The sequence below is a fragment of the Loxodonta africana genome, chromosome 18, assembly GCF_030014295.1.
Source record: "Loxodonta africana isolate mLoxAfr1 chromosome 18, mLoxAfr1.hap2, whole genome shotgun sequence".
Lineage (NCBI taxonomy): Eukaryota > Metazoa > Chordata > Mammalia > Proboscidea > Elephantidae > Loxodonta > Loxodonta africana.
The window spans coordinates 15,919,312-15,942,535 of record NC_087359.1 but is presented as its reverse complement, the minus strand read 5'-3'; the positions used below and the strand labels follow the sequence as shown (position 1 = coordinate 15,942,535).

The following is a 23,224-nucleotide window of genomic DNA, read 5'->3' as shown; positions in this document are numbered from 1 at the left end:
CTAGGCAACCAGGGTATGCACAGCCCCTCACAAGGCCCCCTAAGTGTCTCATGTTCACATTTAAAAATTGGAGCTGGAGTGCTGCTCCTAGCAGCCCTCTGAGGACCCCTCATCTCCTGGAAGGGCCGCCCCTGGACTCCTGTCTCGGCTCGACCCCATAACCTGGCCCTAGGGAGGACTGGCGGTGTTGTCGAGGCTGCTGCTAGGTTCCACCCAGCCTCTTCCAAGCCTGGTGTCTGCCTCATCGCCATTCCTGGGCGAGAATCCGGTCAGGGCACCGCAGGGAGAAGCCGGCTTCTGAGCAGTCCACAAACAATGAGGAAGCCCGGGGGGACGTCTGAGGCTGGCCGGGAAGGGCCTCAGAGCAGAGGGCCTGACCAGCACCCCGGGGCCCGCAGCAGAGGAGGAAGGTCCCGCTCGTTTTGACACCCCGCGCGCTTCCCTGTTCCCATTCAGCGGAACCCCGCCCATCCCCCCCGCTCGCAGCCCCTCGGGAGCCGCCCCTCTACTCCCGAGCCCCGCCCCTGCCCCGCCCCCGCCCTCGCCCCGCCCTCACCCGCCCCCCTGCCTGGAACCCAGGAAATGGGAGGAGCCAGGGCCAGGTGCCGAAGGACGCCTTCTCCGGATTCCTCCTCCGCCCGCCTTGGCGCGAGCTTGCGCCTGCGCAGTACGGGGCCGGGGCCGGTTGTCACCACCTCCCCCCTCCCTAGCAACCGTCGCCGGCTCCCGCCTCCGCCCTCTGGGACCGCGTCCGCGCACGCGCGCCCCTTCCGGCGCCTCGGCCCCGCCCTCACCGTCACCCGTAACAACCACTCGTGCCCTCGCCGCGCCCCTTCGCGCTCCGCGCTCCCGCCCCCGGCCCTTACCCGGAACCGGCGGTAGAGCTGCGGCCACAGAACGGTGGAACGGCGCCGGCATCGCGGAGCCGCCGGCATGAGCGCCCCCCACCGCCCCGCGCCCCGGGCCCGGCCTTTCTGACAAGAGGTAGGCGCGTCGCCGCGGCGGGTCCGGGCGCGCCCCTGGACCCCGCCCGCCCCCTCCGGCTCCCGGGACCTTCTCGGGCCGTTCCCCCGCCCGCCGCCCCGTCCCCTGCGGCTCCCCCCCGGGCTCTGCCCGGAGCCAGTGCCCCTCCTGCCCTCCCCGGGCCCGGGCCCGCCGCCCTTTCTCGCTTCCCGGACTTTCCTGGTGGCCCCCTTCCCGCTTGGTTTCTCGCTCCCCGAGCAGAGTTTGGGGGCCGGAGCCGGTCCCCAGCTCACCTCCGCCTCACCGATCCCGCTGCCCGGCGCCCCCGATCCGGCTCGGGATGGACTCACCGGTCTGGACTCACTGGTCCCGGCATCGGCTCGTGTTTGAACACCGATTGTCATGCAATAGAGGCAGCCCTGGTCCAGGGTGCCACTTGGCCGCTGTAGCTCCGAATTCCCTCGTAGGACGTTGATCCGGACCACAGCATCCCAAGCTGGCGCCTGAAAGGCGTTCAGAAGCTCGGAAATGAGGGTGTTCTTCAGTGTAGTCGCTTTGGGTTCTGCCAGGCGTGGAATCCCGAGGGGATGTTACCGTTTCTTAGACGAGCATTCTGCTTTACTTTCTGCGTTACCCATCTCTCCTGTATTGTACCTGGTAATCACTCTCCCCTTATCAGGTAGATAACCTAAAATTAGTTTTCCCAATTCAATTTTTAAGAGTATTGGGTACCGACTGTGAGCCAACGTTGTAAGGCGTGCATAACTCAATAGAACGTGGTCCCAGTACACCAGGACAAGGCAGTCCCACCGTCAGGATTAAACGAGGGCTTCCAGTTGAATCTGGAAGAGAACACAGGAACTCGTCTCTAACGCTGGTCATTTTAGAGCTATCTTTCAAAATCCTCTCACCCAAAACCTCTTTCACTGAGATGAAACTGAGTCCCAGTGAAGTCAGGTGACTTGCCAGAGGTCACCCAGAGTCAGTCCTTAACAGTTTCAGCACGGTGGCTGTTTCTACAGTAACCTGTTCCTTCTGCCAGGTATGCCAAACAGAACAGCCCTGAGAAGTTCCAGGCCTGTTTAAAGGCAGTAATGTAGGTAGGGCATTTCTGGAATAACATACATCTTTGTAAACTTTTTTTCTTGTACAGCTAGTCTTTGGACTCCTTGAGGATATTCTGTTTTGGACTTTTGAATATTCTCTTGCCAACTCTCAGCATAAAATAACATTCTTACTGATTATCCTTGGCAGAACAAGTAGACTTTTTGGGTTTTTTTTTTTTTTGCTCACTTTTAATAGGGAAGTAAATAGCCACATCAAGACTCCAAATGGAAGTGTCTTCAGAGAAGTCCACGTAGGCTTGGGCTGAGTGCTTAGTCCAGGGGGCGATTGTGTGCCTCGCAGAAGGATCCCTTGACAGGAGGATCAGGCTCAGAGAGTGCAGCTGTTTGAAGTGGAGGTTTCGGCCGAGCTTCTTCTGCCAGAGTGCCTGGCACCGCTGTCCTTTGAAGACACTTCTTGGAGATCATAGTGGACAGAGTTAGAAAACAGGATTTGATGAAAAGTTTCCATTATAACAAGCTTTTGGGGGAGGATTCCATAATTTGAGACTCAGCAGTTATTTTTTTCCACTTTTATTTTTGTGTATCTCCAGGCCTGATATCTTGACGTGTTTTTCTGTGTTCCCTAGTTGAAAGGAACGATTCAAGAACTACTTCTGCTGGTTATCAGAATACTTGAATCACAACATTTCATAGCTAGAGAGATTTCGGAGGTCATCTAACCTGGTGCAGTCACTTTAGAGGTGCAGGGATGCAGAGGAGGGATGGGGCCCCCAGTTTGCTGCTGGTGGAGCTGATGTCTTTCTTCACCTTTTCCTATTGTCTTATGCCCTCCCCCACCCTTGCATATTTAAGTATTTTATGATTTTTACGTGCACAGAATTATGACCTATTCAGGTCCCTTTCTACCTCTGGCTTTGGGTACGTGTGAATACAGACTGAGTTCCCCCAATCATGGCATGTACCCCGTTTGATTATGTTTTGCAGGTGTGAGAGGATTCCTGTTCTATTACAATCATGGTGCAAAAATACCAGTCACCGGTGCGGGTCTATAAACACCCCTTTGAATTAATTATGGCTGTAAGTACTTTGCGATTTACTCTTTGGCTTCTTATTTTCTGTTTGAAGTTGATAATCTGTGAATTTATTGTTTGTCTCCATCACTCCTCTTTGACTTACTGTTTTTATACATGTGAACCTTTTCTAGAGTCTACGAAATGTTTTCAAAATATAAGCTCCTAAAAATCCAGTCTGCACATTTATTTTTTAAAAAATGTGCTTAGGGAAGTGTGCGAAGCTGAGTTAATTCTCCCTGTGACAACGCAGGGGTGGGATTCTGGCTGAATACTTCTGCCTCGGGATTTCGTGGGGTTTTTGTTAAAGTAGAAAAGGGCCGTGGAGTGAGTCTCATCCCTGCCCATGCTGTCTGCTCTGAAGGGGGTTGTGGGTATGGGTGGACTTACTTCAGGTGGTCTCGGCACTGGGCACCACGGGCTGGGGTGTAACTGATTCACGTGATTTCATTGAAATGAGTTTTCTCCCCTTATATCACATTTACAAATCACATTAGAATTCCACACATGGGATAACAAAAATCGTAATTTTCTTTATTTACCCAAAGAGTTTGGCTGAAAATAAGCATTTCACCAGATGCAAAACAAGAAAACAACAACAACAATCTTTTTCTGCCACTTTTAGATCAGTATAGGGCTTTTCTTCCCTCTCTTCCCCTTCCTTGTTATTTTTAAAGTATAATATATGTACAGAAAAGTGCCTCTATCATAAACATACATCCTGATGAAAATATTTCAAACCGAACACGCCTGTGTTACTGGCCTCTGGAGCAAGAAATAGAACGTGAGCAGCACCACCAGAAGTCCCCCTGGGTCCCTTTCTGTGCCAGCTCTCACCCCTCTCAAAGGTAGCCACTGCCTGACTTCTAGCACCTGAGGTGAATGTTATCTGTTTCTATTCTTTCAATAGAAGCACAGGTCCAGTTGGTACTCTTGGGTCTGGCTTCTGCCCAGCATTGTATGTGTGAAATTTATCCAGATCAATATAGTTTAAAAAAAAAACAACCATAGTTTAAAAAACAAAAATACAGTCCCCTCAAGGAACAGTTTAGATTTAGAGCTTTGTGTTTGTTTTTTAATTGGGGTGTAATTTAATATGGAAACAGCCACACGTTGGATGTAAGGTTGACTGGTTTTGACAGGATCAGCTACACCAGTGATGGCCACAGCTGTGAAGATTCAGACTGTTTTTCTCCATTATCCCAGAGGGTTCCCTGTGCCCCTTCCCTGTCAGGGGTGAGAGGAAGGCGGGGGGATGTTTTTTAGTTTGCGTTTCCCTGAACTATGTTTCACTGGGACTGATCAGTATTTAGGTTTGTGAGTTTTGGAAAGACTTGTTTGTCATAACATGACATAGCCTCTGATTGGCATAGTATGTGTTTGCATGTTACGTGTGCTAGGTTGGATTTGGTGGTATGGAGCAGAGCTCCATTCTAACCTGAGATGTCTACTAGTGATAAGACATAGAATCACACAGAAACCCAGGAACATGAGCTGGGACTCTGGAATCTTGGCCTGGAGTGTGGTTTCCGGGGGCTCTGGGGCCACAGGGGCAGATGTGCTTAGAACTGCACCCCACGTGACTACCTGGCTCTGGGTACACGGGACTCACTGTCCACCGCCAACTGGAGTCTTCTCCCCTCCACCCGTGGCCTCAGTTCACATGCGCTTTCTCAGCTGGCCAGAGCTCCGCAGACCCCAGTTCAACTTGATGGCATTTCTCGTTGCCTTCTTTCCGTTTCTGAGTGACCAAACATTGCCACAGTTCTTCGGTCAGATTCTTGAGAGAAATTTGGTCTGGTTCATCTTTTCCCTCTGGACCTGAGATCTAGGTTGTTCACCAGCTGCCGGTGGTTTGCCTTAGGGCCACTGGCCTAACTGGTCACTTGGCTGGACTGGTGCGAGTTGGGGGGTAAATAGCGGGGTGGGTGGGGATGGGGGTGGGAGTCGGAACAGAAAGGCAGCATTGTGTGAAGCAAAGCCACTGCCTCACTGAGGGGCTGTGGGCAGAGGGCGAGGCCGGCACAGCACCATGACTTATACAGTAAACCTGCGAAAACCGGAACCTGTGTACAGTGGAAACCTGTCAGAGAAGGAAAACGCAAATATTTTCCACTAAAACAAGTGATAGAAAAGTGGTAATATTACATCCTGTTAAAGGCGGAAAACTTGTGAGATCTGGAAAAACAAGGCAGTCCCGTCGAGTTCCAGCCCTTACAGGTTTCACTGTATTACGTTTCCAAAACATTATGTATGATTTAAAAAGCTGGGTGCAACACCGATAGCTTGAGGCAAGAGGTAGTCTCTTCTCCAAGTACTAGGTTGAATAAAGAGATATTTTGCTTGTCTAATGCTAAGACTTCCTTATTTTCAGAGTTGTGAATTTGCGCCTCACCAATTTTATTCATGGATTTACAGAAGAAATTCAAATTATTCTGAGCCACGTTCTCCACCAATCTTTCAAAATTAAATCACCTTTTGAAGCAGTGGTTAATTTTTTTTTTTTGAGTTGTTAGAAAATGCTTTTTAATCTGGAAATGAAATATGTTACCTTTTTCCTTCCAGAATTAGATTGAAACTACAATGTTAAGTCTTCAGTGGGTTTCTTATGTCATTTGCCCCTTTTTCTGACTGTAATTGTACGATACAAAATCCCCAGTATTTATCTTGCTTCATTTTTTTCTTATTGAAACAAAACAATAAATACTAGAGCTGCTCTGAAAATGTCCTTTCAGTTCACGTTCAGCGTGAAGAAAGGTGGTAAACAGTTAAGGCGAGAACAGGACTAATGTTATCAGGAGCTGTCAAGTCAATTCTGACTCATAGCCACCCTGTGTACAACAGAATGAAACACGCCGTCTTCACAATTGTTATGCTTGAGCCCATTGTTGCAGCCACTGTGTCAGTCCATCTCACTGTGTCTTCCTCTTTTCCGCCGACCCTGTACTTTACCAAGCATGATGTCCTTCTCCAGGGACTGATCCCTCCTGATAACATGTCTAAAGCATGTGAGACGTAGTCTCGCCATCCTTGCTTCTAAAGAGCGTGCTGGCTCTATTTCTTCCAAGACAGGTTTGTTTGTTCTAACTGGACTAATAGATTCACTTAAGTGTCTTTGAGAATCTCAAAAGGTGAATTATGCTTCAGTAATCAAAGTACATGACCATGTTGAAAGAGTGTGGCAGGTGGTGGGTATGAGGTAATCAGCAGGTAAAGTCCTAATTTACAGGGTCCTGTAAGGGGAAAGGAAACCCTAGTGACATAGTGGTCAAGAGCTATGGCTGCTAACCAAGAGGTTGGCAGTTCAAATCCACCAGGTGCTTCTTGGAAACTGTGGGGCAGTACTACTCTGTCCTATAGGGTCGCTGTGAGTTGGAATTGACTTGATGGCAACGGGTTTGGTTTTTTTGTGCGTGTGTGAGGAGAAAATCTTGGAGAAAATGCCGCTCGCTCAACTTAATGCCCTAGTTTGTCCTAGGATGCTTGGTGGCGCAGTGGTTAAAATGCTCCCCTGTTAACTGAAATGTCGGCATTTTGAACCCATCAGCCACTCTGGAGAGAACGATGTGGCAGTCTGCTTCCATAAAGATTATAGCCTTGGCAGCCCTATGGGGCAGTTCTAACATGTCCTGTGAGATTGCTATGTGCTGAATCAATGGCAGCGTGTTTTTTTTAACCAAGAGTTTTATTGTTATTTAGTATTGCCAGAAAATTGTTTAGATAGAAAGTACTTGGTGAAAATAGGTACACAGTGGGTATCAGATACATTCATTGCTTTTCAGTTGATTTAATGGGAAGTTATCATTTGTTTTGGGTCATTATATCGGTTACAGAAAGGTTCCACCCTGCAGCACTGTGGAAGAAAGACCTGGTGGTCTGCATCCTTTAGGATTATGTCCAAGGGAGAAAACCCGTGGAGCTCAGTTCTCCTCTGTAACACGTGGGGTCACCCTGAGTCAGAGTCGACCGGACAGCAACAGGTTTTAAATACTGGTTTCGTGGAGAAATCATGTTAATACTCTCATTAACTCATTTGAATTAAAAATGGTATTTAAACAAGCAAAAGTTTTTTAGCAGGCAGTTGTGGGATTTCCTGGGCGTTCCTTTGTTAGATTAACCCAGAATCGGAATGTTAGTCTTCAGTGAGTTGCAGAGATCACCTCGCTCAACCCCATTTCCAGGGTGAGGAATCTGAGACTCGGAAGTTCAGCTGACACTGGTAATTAGTAGTGGAGATCCTCCGATGGGTGAGTCTAGTGTTCTTCTGTTACCCCGTGCTGCCTCCCAGATAGTGCTATCCTCAAACGTTTCGTGAAGCTTCTTGTCCGTGAAGATGTCCTCAGCTCTCCCAAGTCTCACTCTGAGGCATTTCCTGGAGCAACTCTGCCTGGCTTGTGGGGAGGAGAGAGTAACCGTGAAGGACATGCCAGGTGATTGCGCCTAAAGGATTTATGGTCTCACGTGGGATCCCACTGAAAAGGACTGGGAATGGGAGAGCAATTCTGAGAGACTTGGGTTGGAGTGTTTCTTTTTGAAATTTCTGAGATAAAACACAAGTTTTAAAACTTAAGCAATTTCATGTGCAGCCCCCCGCCCCCCCCCCCCCAGTGTTAATGGCCCCTTAGTAAAGTATCCAAAGGAAAAATAAAGGAGGTGAGAGGATGGCGGGAAGAGCGTGGTAGAGGGCAGTATGGGAGAGGGCGGGTTAGGCTCGCACCCAGGGTTGTGTGAGAGAAGGAAAAACATGGGAACCTGTCTTCTGGTGGCAGTTGGAAGGCAGGCGGTGACTTGGTCTTCGTGATCCTCTTTCTGCGAGGACAGCTGTCATTTTGACTAGATGAAACAGATGATAGAAGAGACTCCACTGCTTTATGTAACAACTGAGAAACGGTAACCCGTTCCTACTTCAGCTTCTCATTATCATAACCAGCTTCTCTTTATCGCAACACGTTTGGTCAAATCATTCTTTCCTCTCTTCACCCACCCACCCACCCATCCTAGTTCCCCTGGTTTACTCAGTAATACTGTCCTCCTCCCAGACCCTCTTTATCATCTTTGCCCCTCAGCAGACATAGCCACTAGATGGTGCGTTTCTGCCCTCCTCTCTAGCCCCACCATCACTGCTGCCCCTGGTCCCCCTCTCTGGAGGAACTGCAAAGCTGACTGGCTTGTTTTCACACTTACATTTTTATCCCTTGAAGTCGTCCTGTGGTCTAGGCCAGGCAGTGTTTTCATGTTGTCAGCACTCTGTTGGAGTTGTTTCCTATTATCTCTTCCAAATCCCTTTGCCCCTTCTCCAAGGTCCTTCATAACTGTGTCCTCCCCGACGTGCTTAACCTTGTTTCATAAATTATGGAAACTTCCCAACATGGACTCGTAAAGCCATTTCTGTCCTGCCATATGCAGTGCCTTTTCTTGTCCCTCCCCCCCCTTTCTTTTGCAAGTTATCTATGTTTGTCTTTTCCCTATCTGTCTCTTCACACCTTATTGATCCTTTGAGACCCAAGTCCTGCCTCATTTCCCTGATGCCTCTCAAGACGCCAGTGACTTTTGCTCATTTTGGCAAATGGGTTTAATGGAAACCCAGATCTAAAATATAACTGATCCTGTTTTCAGTCAAGGAACCTATGTTTTCTCCACAGGAAAGAAGTAACACGCTCGGATCCTTTAATTTAGCCAGTGGGTCCCCTAGGAGCAAAGCCCTTTTGTGATGAAATTGGCAAACTTTTTTTTTTTTTGTACATTCTCATAAATTATACAAAACCATGTTGGCAAACATTGTGAGAACAGTTTAAGCAGTGTATGTTTACAGGCGGAATAACCAAAAAACCTATTTGGCAGTGTACAGCTATAGATTAAATGGCCCACCACAACCACAAAATTTGGTTTTGCTCTCCTCTGTTTCGTTTTATTTTTTTGTTTTATTCTCTTGTTTTATAGGCCCTCTTCTACCCTGGTGGCAGAGTGGTTAAGAGCTACAGCTCTTAACCAAAAGGTCGGCAGTTCAGATCCACCAGGCACTCCTTGGAAACTATCAGGCAGTTCTTCTCTGTCCTATGGGGTCACTATGAGTCAAAATTGACTCACCAGCAACGGATTTGGTTTTTTTCTCAGGTATCTACTCTCTTCCCACTAAGATGAGGGGATGAAAGGATGAGAAAGAGATTTGCTGTGAGACTAGGTACAACACTTAGCTCTGTATCCCAGGCCAGCGAGTAGCCCAGGACTGCTGTGAGGATGCCATGGAGTTAGACCACAGGGGTGAGCTCGAGCAAGACGGGGCCTGGGAATAGCCCTGTCCTCCCCTCCCCTCTTCCACCCATCCGGCCCTTTTCCTACTTCCAGGTAGGAGGTGAAATGAGTCGGTTTATATGTAAGCAAATGACTCTAGTATGATTGTGTTTGTTAAATGGGCATTTGTATTTATATTTAACTTTTATCTCATCCATGCAAATTTTGCGTATCACAACAGCTAGGGAGGAATGTGGGGCTGGGGTAGACTTAAGAAGCCCTGGTGGCATAGTGCTTAAGTGCCCAGCTGCTAACTGAAAGGTTAGTGGTTTGAACGCACCAGCAGCTCTGTGGGAGATAGATGTGGCAGCCTGCTTCCATAAAGATTACATCCTTGGAAACCCTGTGGGGCAGCTCTACTCTGTCCTGTTAGGGTCATTATGAGTCAGAATCAACTCGACGGCAGTGGGTTTTTTTGGTTTGGCGTAGGCTTGTGTCTGACTACAGTGTGAGGTGAGCGTTCTCCCAGTCGAGTCTGGTGTGAGGTGTGCAGAAACCCGAGAGGTAGGACACCTCTTTGGGACAAGCCTCCCCTGGGCAGTGTGCCTGCTGGCTGGTGACGCCCTAGCCTTCCCCCGGCCCTTCCCTGCCTGATGCGGTTTTGAGCCAACACCCCTCTTTTGTCTTTTTGTTTTTTTCTCTGTCTCAAGAGTCCCATTCATACCGGATTTTCAATATTACTTCAGTTATTATGAAATATTTTCATTCCATCTTTCACTCTGAAGCACATCCTCTTCCTCTCACCTGAGAAGTCATCCCTGTGCCTTTTGCGTTTCTGGCTGCCTCTCGTTTCCAGGTTTCTGAGAGTTAAATGTGATGCTGAAATCTGTCTTTTTCGCTAACACAGGTATTGTTAGATCTTCACGCAGCCTACTATGCAGCAGGCTTCATTTTGATTCAAATGAGTAAACAGCTTACATTTAGGGTAGATGACTTAAACCCTAATTTTGTTCACGTCTGGGAGTGGAGAAAAATGTCCACTTTCTCTGGCGATCTGCCAAGGGTCCTGGTCAGTGTTCAGTGGGGGCTGTACTCGACTCGACGGCACTGGGTGTTTTTTGGGTTCTTGTCTCAGTTACAAAGTTCTTGGAAGTCGTAGTGGGAGTCCTGCATTTGGTCAAGGCTGGGGTGCAGTTATTCAACTTCACTTGGCTTTGAAAATATACAATTCTCGTATGCTTTCATTAAACGCTGCTTTGTACAGAGCCAAGCAGTTTCCTCTCTCACTCCGCTCTCCCCGACGCATGACGCATCCTGGATTATTTTTAACGTGCTAGGTGGAAGGAAGTTGTGGGGCAGTAGGAAAATACTTTAAGGAGAAATAAAGCAGGATCAGATTCAGCGCCCTTCCTCTCTGATTCACCTTGACTCTTTTTGTAAGAACAAACAAAAAAACTCTCAAACTTTGTCTTCTGGAAAATTTCAAACATACACAGGTAGAGGGAATGATGTAATAAATCCCCGTATCATATACCCATCCCCCAGCTCTGGTATTAGTAATGTTTTGCCGGTTCTCTTCACTTTTTTTCCCGGTACGTTTATAGCAGATTTCAGATGTCCTGTTAATTCCTTCATTAATGCTTAAGCATGTATCCGGAACATTAAGGACCTTTTTCTTTTTTAAAACGTAATCAACGTGTCATTATTACATTAACAAAATTACTGATAATTCCTTGATACCGTCTAATACTGAGTCCATGTTCAGATTTTCCCAACTGTCTTAAAGAAAAGTGTCTTTTTAGAAGCCATTTGGCTCCTGCTTCAAATGAAACCAAGCTCCTCCCCAGTCATTTGATCATTGTTTCTGAAGTCTCCTTTAATCTGTAACACCCCCCTTCCCTTTTGTTTTACTTCCATGCCTTTGATTTGTTAGAGAACCTAGATCGTTTGTCCTGTAAAATGACCTTTGCCTTTTGGTGATCTCATTGTTCCTCACAGCAGGTAGGCACCAGGAGAAAGTGCTGAGCTAAAATCAGTCAATTCAGGCACTTTTTTGCAGCTCCGTTTAAACCTGTGCTGATGGGGATTGGAGCTAATGGCTAAGCCAGGCAACTCCCCGTCTGTCCCTGTAATTTTCATAGGTAATTTTGAGCTGCAAATAAAGTGCAAAATGTTTCTTCCCAAATTAAATTGGGTCTTTCTATTTATAATTATTTTTTACCCATGGAATTGGTCCTAATATTTCGTACAGAAAGCAGTTGAACCGTGAAGGGATTAATTTATCGGCGGGGACGGAGCACATGCAGTGTGTGCTGGGTGAAAGTCCAGCTGGTGGCCCCCGAGGTGGGTGGTGGGAGAGGTCTCTTTCCTCAGAGCCCTGGATAGGGACACCAGAGTGGTCAGAGAAAGTCGCTGTAGAGCAGGTTTGGGTTGGCAGGCCTTATAATCGATCCTTCTTTCTTGATTGTTAAGCCTGAATTAGAGTAGAACTGACAGTATATTTCTAGTGGAGTAACTTTACAGATTGTAACAGAAAAGAAAGCATATATTTCATTGTAAGAGTCATGAAGGGTGCAATTTGATTTTCGGAGTGCTAGCCTTTTTAAGACAGTCTTTATGTGTAATTGAGTATAATTGAGTATAGCTGTGTATGAGGTAATGGCTGTACGTGTCTTCAAGTGTAGGGCACCTGTTTTTCATTCAGAAATCACTCGTCAGTGCTTCATAGGTCTCTACTGCCTTGTTTAGCACTAATGTGCCGGTAAGTGCTCCTTGGGTTATTGCCACGCGCCTGGCCTGTGGATGTCTTGCTTACCTGACTCGAGGCCAGCCTCTGTAGCCCCTTCCAGGTCGAATAACCAAAAAACCTATTTGCCAGTGTACAGTTGCCTGGATTCCGGCCCTGCCTTCTGATCTTTCTTCCTCCCCTTCTCACCCACCTCCTGGCCTTCCTGGGTGCGGTTGGACTCTTTCTCTGTCATTTGTTTTGCTGTTTTGTGTTTTTTGGCCATAATGGGTGTTGTTTGAATGAGTAGTTAATGGTATTTCAGAAATATCTATTCATCTCTCTCCCCTGACATGCTATGGCTTCAACACACTTCAAAGCTTTTCCTTCAGTCTGGACTCACTCAGGAGCTTCCAGACACCCAGCTGCTGCCTGCTGGACATCTCCATTTGACTATTCCAAGGCAGACTTGGTTCATCTGAAAGAGAATTCTCCCTCCCCTGCACTGACACAGGGACAATACACCAGAGCAGGAAAACCAACACACAAACACACAAAACCTAAACCAGTAAGATACCACTCAGAAGCTCTTCCTTTCTCTCTAACGCTGGCATCACCACCTCCCTACCCAGATCGGACCTCTGGGCCTCCCTGCCCGTTCCCTTCTCACTCTTCTACCTTGTGGGTGACCAGACCCCTCAGCCTCCCTACCTGCTCCCTCCTCAGCCCTCTGTCTCGTGGGTGACTAGGTCCTGGCCTGTCCAGGCCCCCTTCTCCATTATTTCTGGATCTGCCCCTGTATCAGCTCGTTCCTCATTACTTTATGGTGGGTCCCTGCACTGGCCTCTGGTTACCGAGTCCCAAGCCCATCTCGTCCTCCTCCCCCCTTTCTCAGTACAGAGAGATTTCTTAACCATAAATCCAGCCGTGCTGCTCTCTAGTTATCCTTCTTCAGCGGCTGCCCTCACCTGCAAGGTGAAGTTCAGGTTCTTTAGCTTTGTACCCAGAGCCCTTCCTTGTCTGCCTCCAGCCTTCCTCTGTGGCCTAATCTCCACATGAGAGGCCCCCACATACACGTCACACCTAGTTATGTGGAATCATTTGCAGTTTCCTGACCATACTGTAAAAGGAGCCCTGGTGGTGCAGTGGTTAAGCGCTCGGCAGCTAACTGAAAGTTAGGCGGTTTGAACCCACCAGCCATCCCGTGGGAGAAAGATGTGGCATTCTGCTTCCGTAAAGATTACAGCCTAGGAAACCCTGTCGGGCAGTTCTGCTCTGTCACCCGGGGTCGCTGTGAGTCGGAATCCACTTAATGGCACCTAACAACAACAACAGTTAGACTGTACTTTTTCAGGGCCCTGATGCCTTTGTCCTTGCCTGCGTGGAGGACCTTTCCCCTCTTTCTTACTTGGCGGGACCTAACTGGTCCCTGGAGGATTCAGTTGCCCCTCGTCAGAGTTCATTCCCTCTGTGCTCCGCTGGCCGCTGGAGGGTCCTTTGTCATATACCCATCACTGCTGAGCCACGGAGGCTCCCTTTCAGGCATGGAAACAAAGTCATTTTGCTTTTTATTCCGGGATACACTAAGTCCTCACAGATAGATTTGTGAATGAATAAGCGAGTCTTGGAATGTGTGCTTATGGCTCCCGTGTTACTTCCACTTCTGGTAATGAAAATTTTGGCACATCGAACATATTCTTCCGTTGGAGGTGTTTAGGTATTTACTGTGTCTGCTTTCGTCGTGCTTTGTCAGTAAAATAGTTTATGTTCAGTGATCTGAAGCTTGTAATGACGGTAGTTGACTGAAGGCTTTTCCTGGCTCTTGCATCACTTGCTGCTCTGAATGGGTTTGTCCCACAGTGATGAACGCTGATTAGATTAAAAAGTCCTTCCTGTGGTTCTCCTACAGAACAGAGAATTTATTTTAAGGTAAAATCCTTGACCCTGGTAGAATGGTAATGTCATTTCCTTTTTGAGATCTCTGCAGATTCCAACCTGAGAGGTTGGGTAGTACATGATTCTTTTTTCTTAATGAGAAAGTTATTCTGTAACGTTAGGGAGTTTTAGTCATAAAATGTGTGTTTCTTTTTCCCAGTTTAATGCCTGTGTATGTACTAAAATCCAAGGCCAGAACTAAAAGCTACAAGGTCCCTGTAGTCTTTTAAAAAGTAAATTGATGTTTTGGTTGTATTGCAGGATTTATGTTAGAGATATTTAGGAAGCTCTTCCCCAAACAGCTGTTGTCTTTCATTTTAATTTTCTTAACACAAAGGCGATTTAGATTGCAAATTCTAATACAGGAAACCTGTGAGAGCTGGAACTCAGTGGGATGCCTTGTTTTTCCGGGTCTTACAAGTTTTCTGCCTTTGACAGGGTATAGTTTTACCACTTTTCTATTGCTGTCTGTTAGTGGAAAATACAGTACATCTGCGAAAGCTGGAACTTGTATAAGGTGGGAAACTGTCAGAGGAGGAAAACGCAAATATTTTTAACTAAAAAGAGCCGCAGAAAAAATGGTAAGATTGTACCCTATCAAAGGTGGGAAACTTGCGAGACCCAGAAAAACAAGGCAGTCCTTGCTCGTTTAGGCTCTCACAGGCTTCATTGGGTTTATGTTTTCATTCTCTGGCAAGTTTTCGCTTTACACTGGCTCTGGCTTTCACAAGTTTTACTGTAATTCTAAATTCTGATTCTGTAGCGACACGGAAACGGGGGACAGAGCCCAGGTGTCTGTTTTAACAAGCCATCCCGGTGATCCTGGTGCAGGCTCAGGTTTAACCAACCAAAAACCAGGCTTGTTGCTGTTGATTCGATTCCAACTCACAGCAACCCTACAGGACAGAATAGAACTGCCCCATAGGGTGTCCGAGGAGCAGCTGGTGGATTTGAACTGCCAACCTCCTGGTTAGCAGCTATAGCTCTTAACCACGGTGCCACCAGGGCTCTGAGAACAGTGGTTTAGTGCTCCTTAATTTGATTTGAGGTAAATTGAATAGGAAGAAAGGAAGTTGGTTTCAGTTATATCTTTTTTTTTTAATTTTCAAAGGGATAAATTCTTGTCATAGGATAAAATCACCTCAACAGTATATATAGACATAACAAATGAATAAAATCATTAAAAGCTTCACCTTTTGGCTAAAAACTGCCAAATCGCCATGATTCTACATTTTAAATTGTCTTTCTTAATAATCCTTGGTACAAGTTTCAGTAAGAACAGTCAGGAGGGTCTTTGTTGGTCCAACAGATCTTACTATTTACTGAATGCTAGTAGAAAATAAGAGTGGAAAGGTAAAAAGATAAGAGTGGAAAGGTAAGGGTGGGTCTTTTGTGCTCTGTCTAAACCAAAACCTCATAGCTCCTATAGGATAGAGTAGAACTGCCCCCTACGGTCCAGGGAGTAGCTGGTGGACTCAAACTGCCAACCTTTTCCTTAGCAGCCAGCTCTTAACCACTGTGCCACCGGGGTATTTATGGGAAAGGTTTCCTGAGAGATGTTTTCCAGGATTGTCCCAGCTATCGTTTTTATACTTCAGGGCCCAGTTGATGTGTCCTTGTGAGTCCCTGTTGCACCAGCTGGGTCACATTCTTTATTCTCAAGGACAGGAAATAATGGTTCCAATTTTAACTCCTAAGTCATTCTTTAACAAGAGACACTCTTTTATTAAATTATGATTTCTTTATAAAGATCGAATATATACTCAGAGGAGACTGTTTGCTTTGTGAGCTTCACCAGACTGCTGTTGTTCACTTCATTTAATGATGCCAAAGCTCTCAAGAGTGTGTTTTCTTAAGCTTGTCTGAATTATTCCTGTGACTTCAGTTGCCAATTTTCAGGTAGAGTAGTTTTATACTGTACATTTTTAAAGTCTAGTTTTTGACTGTACTATCAACCAAAAACTGCATATCTCTCTAGGTTTATTTTTTTGTCTTTTGTAGATTCTAGAACAGAAAGACAAGTCCTTGAGGAGTTCAACCACTGTATTTTATTACATCTAATAACTGTATAGGAAATCCTGGTGGCCTAGTGGTTAAGTGCTACGGCTGCTAACCAAAAGTTCAGCAGTTGGAATCCGCCGGGCGCTCCTTGGAAACTCTGTGGGGCAGTTCTACTCTGTCCTGTAGGGTCGCTATGAGTCAGAATTGACTCGATGGCAGTGGGTTTAATGAGTATAAACATTTCATGATTGCCATTGCTTTTAGCTTCCTAGGGAAGGAAGGACATCGAGAAGTAGGTGAGCTCAGTGGTCATCCACTGAAGTGCAAAGGGGAGCCTGCTCTAAGGGGATGGAGTCCTGGTGGTGCAGTAGTTAAGCACCCGGCTGCTAACCAAAAAGTTGACAGTTCGAATGACCAGCCGATCCGTGGGAGAGAAGACCCGTAAAGATTACAGCCTAGGAAACCCTATGGGATAGTTCTGCTTTGTCACATGGGGTCGCTATGAGTCGGAATCAACTTGACGGCACACACAACAGCAGCTCTAAGGGAATGGAGGTGATAGGAAAGATAGTTCTGCAGACAACCCCAACGCACTCTCAGTGTTCAAGTCAGGGCAGATTTGGTTTTGTTTTTCTGAGTGTTTTTAAATCTCAGACATTTGATGGTCTGTTATAACTTGTAGTACAGGTATTTAATACTAGCGCAGCAGTTAAGAGCTCAGCTGCTAGCCAAAAGGTCGGCAGTTTGAATCCACCAGCCGCTCCTTGGAAACCCTATGGGGCAATTCTATTCTGTCCTGTAGGGTCACTATGAGTCAGAATCAACTTGACGGCAGTGGGTTTGGTTTTGGGTTTTTGCTTTTGCGTGATACTTGCCTCATGGATTTAATCAACTCATGCTATCAGCCTGCTGACTCTCTGGAGTTTGTATTCAGGTTCACGAGACCAGATAATATTTCCATAGCCCACTGCGTTCTCTGTGTGGGCAAACACATGGTCTCTTTAAAAGCTGACAGCTGCAGTTCCCTGGAACACCAAATGCTTCTCTGAAATCCACGAATTTATTTTTTACGCTCTGGAAAGGGAAACGGTACCCCGCCAGAGCCGACTGGGTTTGAAGGAGAGTATGCAGAGCTGCTATTTTGCTGTCGTAGATACACTGATACTCAGTTTCCTCTTTACTGGACAAAAGTCCGTGGGTTAGGAATGGTTTTTGAAAATCATGGCATGGTTTGGATTCCATTGGATCCTTTCATCCATCATGTGATGGCTTTAAATATAAAATTAAGCACATGGAGAACGAAGAGAAGTGAACCGTTGTATAGCACGCCACACGTTCTTCTTTGCCAAGGGCTTAAGTGATTGTGGCACGTGAAGCCTTTGACCTTCAGGGTTTATTGACAAAGACAAGTGTAATGATCCACTTAAAGATGTGTATACCTTTAGTTTTTCAAACTGCAGTCCTTTAACTGAATTGGTTAATTTTATGCTTTTATTTTGATAATAAAAAATACATAAACATTTGAGATCAACTAAGTACCCATCGTATTCATAGGTAAGCATACTCAGACGTTCCAGTGCGTGGTTGCTTTTTGTGCTTTCATTGTGGGCAACAGAGAATACTCTTGTAATGGTTGAAAGCAAGCACAGAAAGAGTAGAGGTGGAATTAACATGTAAATGAAGCGTTTGAGCCAAGTATAGGCCCAGTGACTTTGCAGAGAGCTGTACACATGACAAGTTAAATAGAGCACTGTGGCGGGAGTGGGGAGTGTGGGCGGCCAGCTTTGGAAGCAGCTGTGCCTGACAGGCCCTGCATAGTCGTGTCAGAGGGGGCTTCCTTCTCAGCCCATTGTCCTCCTTCCCACTAAACAGGTGTCACTGAGTGTTATTGCTTGCATAATTTGTAAATTTGTTTTTGTTTTATCATTGTCTGAATTTTCACCTAATTTGAACATATCCAAATAATATTATAATAAAAATATCAACAATCATGAAGATGGTGGAGGGCCGGGCAGCATTTGTTCTGTTACACAGGTAGCCCCCGACCTATGATAGGGTTCTGTTCTGACGACTGTTGTAAGTCGGTTCTGACGTAAGTCAAAATACTTTTTTTTTTTTTATTTTCATTATTGTTGCCTTTTACTATCAGTATCTTTATAAATCCAATCTTTGTCTTCGTGGGTTGGAAACATTACATGTAAACGTCTGGGGATGGTAACAGCAGATGAAGTGCTACAACATTGTATGTAGTACCAAAATTTTTTTTAAAAGACGGTGGTAAGTGCAGCTTAGTAAGCGCGGTTCACCGTAACTAGAATATGTCATACGTTGGGGACGGTAAGTAAAACCTGTGAAAGCCGGAACCTGTGTAAGGCACAAACCTGTCAGAGAAGGAAAACTCGGATATTTTCCACTAAAATGAACTACAGAAAAGTTTTCTGCCCTGTCAAAAGTGGAAAACTTGTGAGACATGGAGAATCAAGGCTGTCCCGGAGTTCCGGCTCTCACAGGCTTCACTGTTTATAACTTGCTTTGAGTCAGAGCCAACCCAAAGGCAACTAACAACAACATAATAAAAATAACTGGTCAGCACTAAAGGTCTGAGACAACTTTGCTCTTTTAAAAGTTTTCACATTACTCAGGTTTATAAACACTTCCTCTGAGTCACGTGAATTTTTGGTGTACTTTCATGAATCCGAATCAGTCAGGTCTTTAAACTGGGTTGTGTTGAAAACTAGAGGTTAAGGGGGAAAAGAAATACACTTGTATTTTCCTACTTGCGCTTGACATGTGTGGCTTGATGGTTCAAATATATTAATCAGCGTTGGGCAGCTCTTCCCTCCAGCGTGTCAGCAGTGAGTCCTTTGACCACCCTCTGACTGATGGTGAGGGTGGGATTGGAATGTAGGTTTGGGAGTGTCTTTGGTGCCTTTTCTTTTTGGTGCCTTCCAGGTATAAGAGAGAGAAACCTATGGAAATCTATGTGGCATATATGTTTTGACTTTGCTTTGTCACTCTATGGTGACAAAGTTTTTCAAGTTTTAAGTGGAAAGGTTAAAAAAAAGTCCTTGTATACTCGTGGGTTCTCATGGTCGTGGTTTTCTTTTTCATGAAGGAAATGTTAGCTTTTAATGACGTTAAGAGCCTTGAATACAACTATGCCATGGTTTGAATTTATAGTTTCCAACTTTTAAAGTAGTTCGGTTTAGGAAGCACTAGTCTTATACTAGGGAAGCAAAGCTGGGCTGGGTGCCATAGGGGGATGGGAAACAATGCATAACACGCCCACCCTCCAGGGTCTCATTCAGCTCTGCTAGGCCTTCAGCTGGCAGCAACAAAACCATCTCCACGGGCTCTGCCTTAGCAAGGGGAACAGTACAGCGAAGAGACACCATTGCCTGGTCCAGGGGCGAGCCTGGGCCCCCGTGTGGCGGAAGGAGTGCTACAGCGAAACACCGTATGCAGAACACATAAAGAACATATAAAGATTCTAAGAACAACAGCTAGCATTTGTGGGGTATTGTTGTTGTTAGGTGCCATCGAGTTGGCTCTGACTTATAGTGACCCTATGTACAAGAGAACGAAACATTGATCGGTCCTGCACCATCCTCACAATCGTCGTGCGCAGCCACTGTGTCAGTCTATCTCATGAGGGTCTTTTTCTTATTCCCTGACCATCTACCAAGCACGATGTCCTTCTCCAGGGGCTGGTCCCTCCTGATAATGTGTCCAAGGTATGTGAAATGAAGTCTCACCATCCTCACTTCTCAGGAGCATTCTGGCTGTACTTCTTCCAAGACAGATCTGTTTCTTCTTTTGGCAGTCCATGGTATAGTCAGTATCACCGACACCGTAATTCAAAGGAGCCAATTCTTCGGTTTTACCTTTTCATTGTTTATCTTTCACATGGAGATGAGGGGATTGAGAATACCATGGCTTGGGTCAGGCTCACCTCAGTCCTCCAAGTGACATTTTTGTTTTTTGTAAAGAGATCTTTTGTAGCGGATTTGCCCAGTACAACATGTCATTTGATTTCTTGACTGCCGCTTCCATGGGCATTGATTGTTGATCCAAGTAGGGTGTTTGTCATTATCTCATTTATAAAGGAGCCCTGGTGGCACAGTGATTAAGTGCTTGTCTGCTAACGAAAAGGTTGGTGGATTGAACCCACCAGGAGAAAAGAGACTGCAGCCTAGGAAATCCTATGGGGCAAGTTATACTGTGTCATGTAAGGTTGCTTACTCTGACTTTATAGAGTCAGCTGTTCTTTATCCTTCTTTACAGACAAAAGCCAGATTCCAACACCTGGTGACCCAGGTGTGCAGAGTAGAACTGCACTTCATAGAATTTTCAAGGCTGTGACCTTTCGGAAGCAGATTGCCAGGCCTGTCTTACAAGGCACTTTTGGGTGGGCTCGAACTGCCAACCTTTTGGTTAGATGAGGAAACTGATGTTTAAATTGCTTACCAAGTGATAATCCCTAACCTGACTATCTGGCTCTCTGACAGTGGCTCAGGATGACCGGATACCATAGCCCCGGACGGCCTACACACACCAGTGACCGCCAGCCAGCCGGCCCAGCACTCACCTCACTAACAACCCTGATCTTCAGTCAGCTAGCCACACCGAGACTGGCCTTGCTAAGGACAGAGCCAGGTTGCAGTGTTTTGACTTTAGAAGACTGCCCCCATTTCTCCTCCCCCAACGTTGTTCCTCCCCAGCCTCAGTTCCCCTTCTAGAGAGCCTGACCTGGTTCCCTGCTGGGCAGTAAAACTTTCTCCCCAGCAATCCAGCCTTTCTCTTCCCGGCAACAGAAGGTTCTTGCTTCTTGGTGGAGCTGGGATTCAGATCAAGGCCTTCTGGACATTGGAGCCCAGGCACTAGGTTTGCAGCTGTGTGCCCCCCTCCCTGGTTTATGGCCTCGCCCCAGTGTGCCGGTACTCTTAAGAGCTGCGGTGGGGCAGTGCTGCTGTGAGCGGGGAGCAGACGCATAGCCGTCAGGCTTGGAGTTTGAGGCCCTTGGAGTTTGAGGCCCTCGGTGTTGCTGCAGGCCCCACCTTCAGTAGGTAATTGTGCCCAGAACAGTAGGAGTCTCCCAGGGCTGTGGGAACAACAGCCTACTGTTTACATTTATTCAGGCCACAATGGGAGCCTAGCGATTAGTTTCCCCACATGCGTGCTTTCTCTTCCAGGTATATTGTGCTTTCTCTTCCAGGTATGTTGTGTTTCTTCATTCTGTGGAAAATGTGAATACCATTCACAGGGAGCCAGATTCAGGGCTACCTGTAACCCGAATCCTTTTGATTCTGGCTTCTCTTCAGCCTCCCTCTTTTATTTTGTGCAAACCATCTTTCCCATTTCGGTAATGTTGATTTTCAGGGCCATATTTTCTGCTTTCAGCAGCTGAGTTTAATATATTTAGCTAATTAAGGGAGTATATGACTGACTAAACGTGTGTATTTCTTGTATTGACATGATATTGCCCGGGGAGTGTTTCACTCTTGATGCCTGAACGGAAATACGATGACTTAAGCTTTATTTCCTGTTGGCTTTTCTTTTTCCTGACAGAAGAAAGGAGACCAAAATGGTATTTATTTACATCTAGTGCCCTTATTTTTTTTTAGTTAGCTAATTATAAACTTAAAATTATTTGGTTTCCAACAAAGCCTCTTTGATATTTGCATCGTGCACGTTTAGGGTCGTGGAGGAGCTATTTGGCATTTTAGTCTGCTGAGTGTGTGGGTTTTATTTGGAGCATTTTCACCAAAGGATAGTAGAAGAGATAAATGTCAAATGAAAAAATTTAGCTTATTAAAGCTGATTGTACTAGAAGGCTTTCCTCCTGTTTTTGTGCATACTCTTGAGCCGACAGCGTCTACCTAGCGTTCAATAACTTTCTTCCCCATTGCGAAGTTCCACGCAGCATGGACCAGTAGCGACATTTACTGGGTATTGTACTTATTCTCGAGTTCGGGTGGCACAGTGGTTAAGAGCTCAGCTGCTAACCAAATGGTCGGTAGTTCGAATGCACCAGCCGCTACTTGGACGCCCTATGGGGCAGTTCTGCTCTGTCCTGTATGATCATTATGAGTCAGAATCAACTTGACAGTAGCGGGTTTAGTTTTTAACAGGTACTTATTTTGAGGAGCCCTGGTGCGGAAGGTTGGCAGTGCAAACCCACCAGCCATGCCAGGAGAGGAAGATGCGGCAGTCTGCTTCTGAATAGATTACGGCCTTGGAAACCCTATGGGGCAGTTCTACTCTGTCCTATAGGGGCGCCATGAGTCAGAATTGACAGCAGTGGGTTTTTGGTACTTATATTATTTCAGGAACTGCTAAACTCTTTATGTTTTCTTCAACAACCTTATGAATTGAAGAAGATGAAGAAACTTAGGCTCACTGAAATTAAGGGACAAGTCCAAGGACAGTTTCTGATTGTGGAGCCTGGATTTCAGGCCAGTCTCCCTCTCCCAAAGCCAGTGCTCTGAATATAATGCTGACTGCATTTGGAGTGGGACAGACCTGGCTTCAGATCCATGGAGATTATTTAACTTCTCTCTGCCTCTGTTTCTTCATTCTTAAAATGGGGAGAAACGCTTATTTCCTGGAAAGATTATGCTCGTTCCACCAATTGTTCTGACAGGGATCACAATAGAGGGTCCCAGACAGAGCAGGAGAAAAATGTAGAAGGAAATTCAAGTTCACAAAAAAAGACCAGACTTACTGGTCTGACAGAGATTGGTGGAACCCCCGAGACAATGGCCCCGAACACCTGGCTAATTCAGAACTAAAGCCACTCCTGAAGTCCACCTGTTAGCCATCGATTAGACAGGCCTATAAAACAAACAACAACACACGTATGCAACGTGCTTCTTAGTTCAATCAAGTCCACGAGACTGACTAGGCAATACCTGCCCAAAAGCTAAGATGAGAAGGCAGGAAGGGACAGGAAAACTGGATGAATAGACATGGGGAACTGGGGTGGAAAAGGGGAGAGTGCTGACACATTGCTAGTATTGTAACCAGTGTCACAAACAATTTGTATAAATTTTTGAATGAGAAACTCGTTTGCACGGTGAACTTTCACCTAAAGCACAATAAAATTAAATGAAAAGAAAGATTATGCCTGTTACCAAGTGCCGTCGAGTCGATTTGGACTCATAGCAACCCTACAGGACAGAGTAGAACTGCCTCATAGAGTTTCCGAGGAGCTCCTGGCGGATTCGAACTGC

At 46.1% G+C, this 23,224-nt stretch overlaps 1 protein-coding gene across 2 annotated transcripts in view; it reads left to right on the top strand.

The window, feature by feature from the left end:
• Positions 1-861: 861 nt before the first annotated feature.
• Positions 862-23,224, top strand: part of SEC14L1 (SEC14 like lipid binding 1) — a 67,481-nt gene continuing 45,118 nt past the window's right edge. For both annotated transcript variants that reach the window (XM_064270681.1, XM_064270680.1), the window contains exons 1-2: positions 862-984; positions 3,015-3,107. In XM_064270681.1, the coding sequence (XP_064126751.1) occupies positions 3,045-3,107 (63 nt within the window). In that variant the 5' untranslated portion in view covers positions 862-984; positions 3,015-3,044. The remainder of the gene's footprint in view (positions 985-3,014; positions 3,108-23,224) is intronic.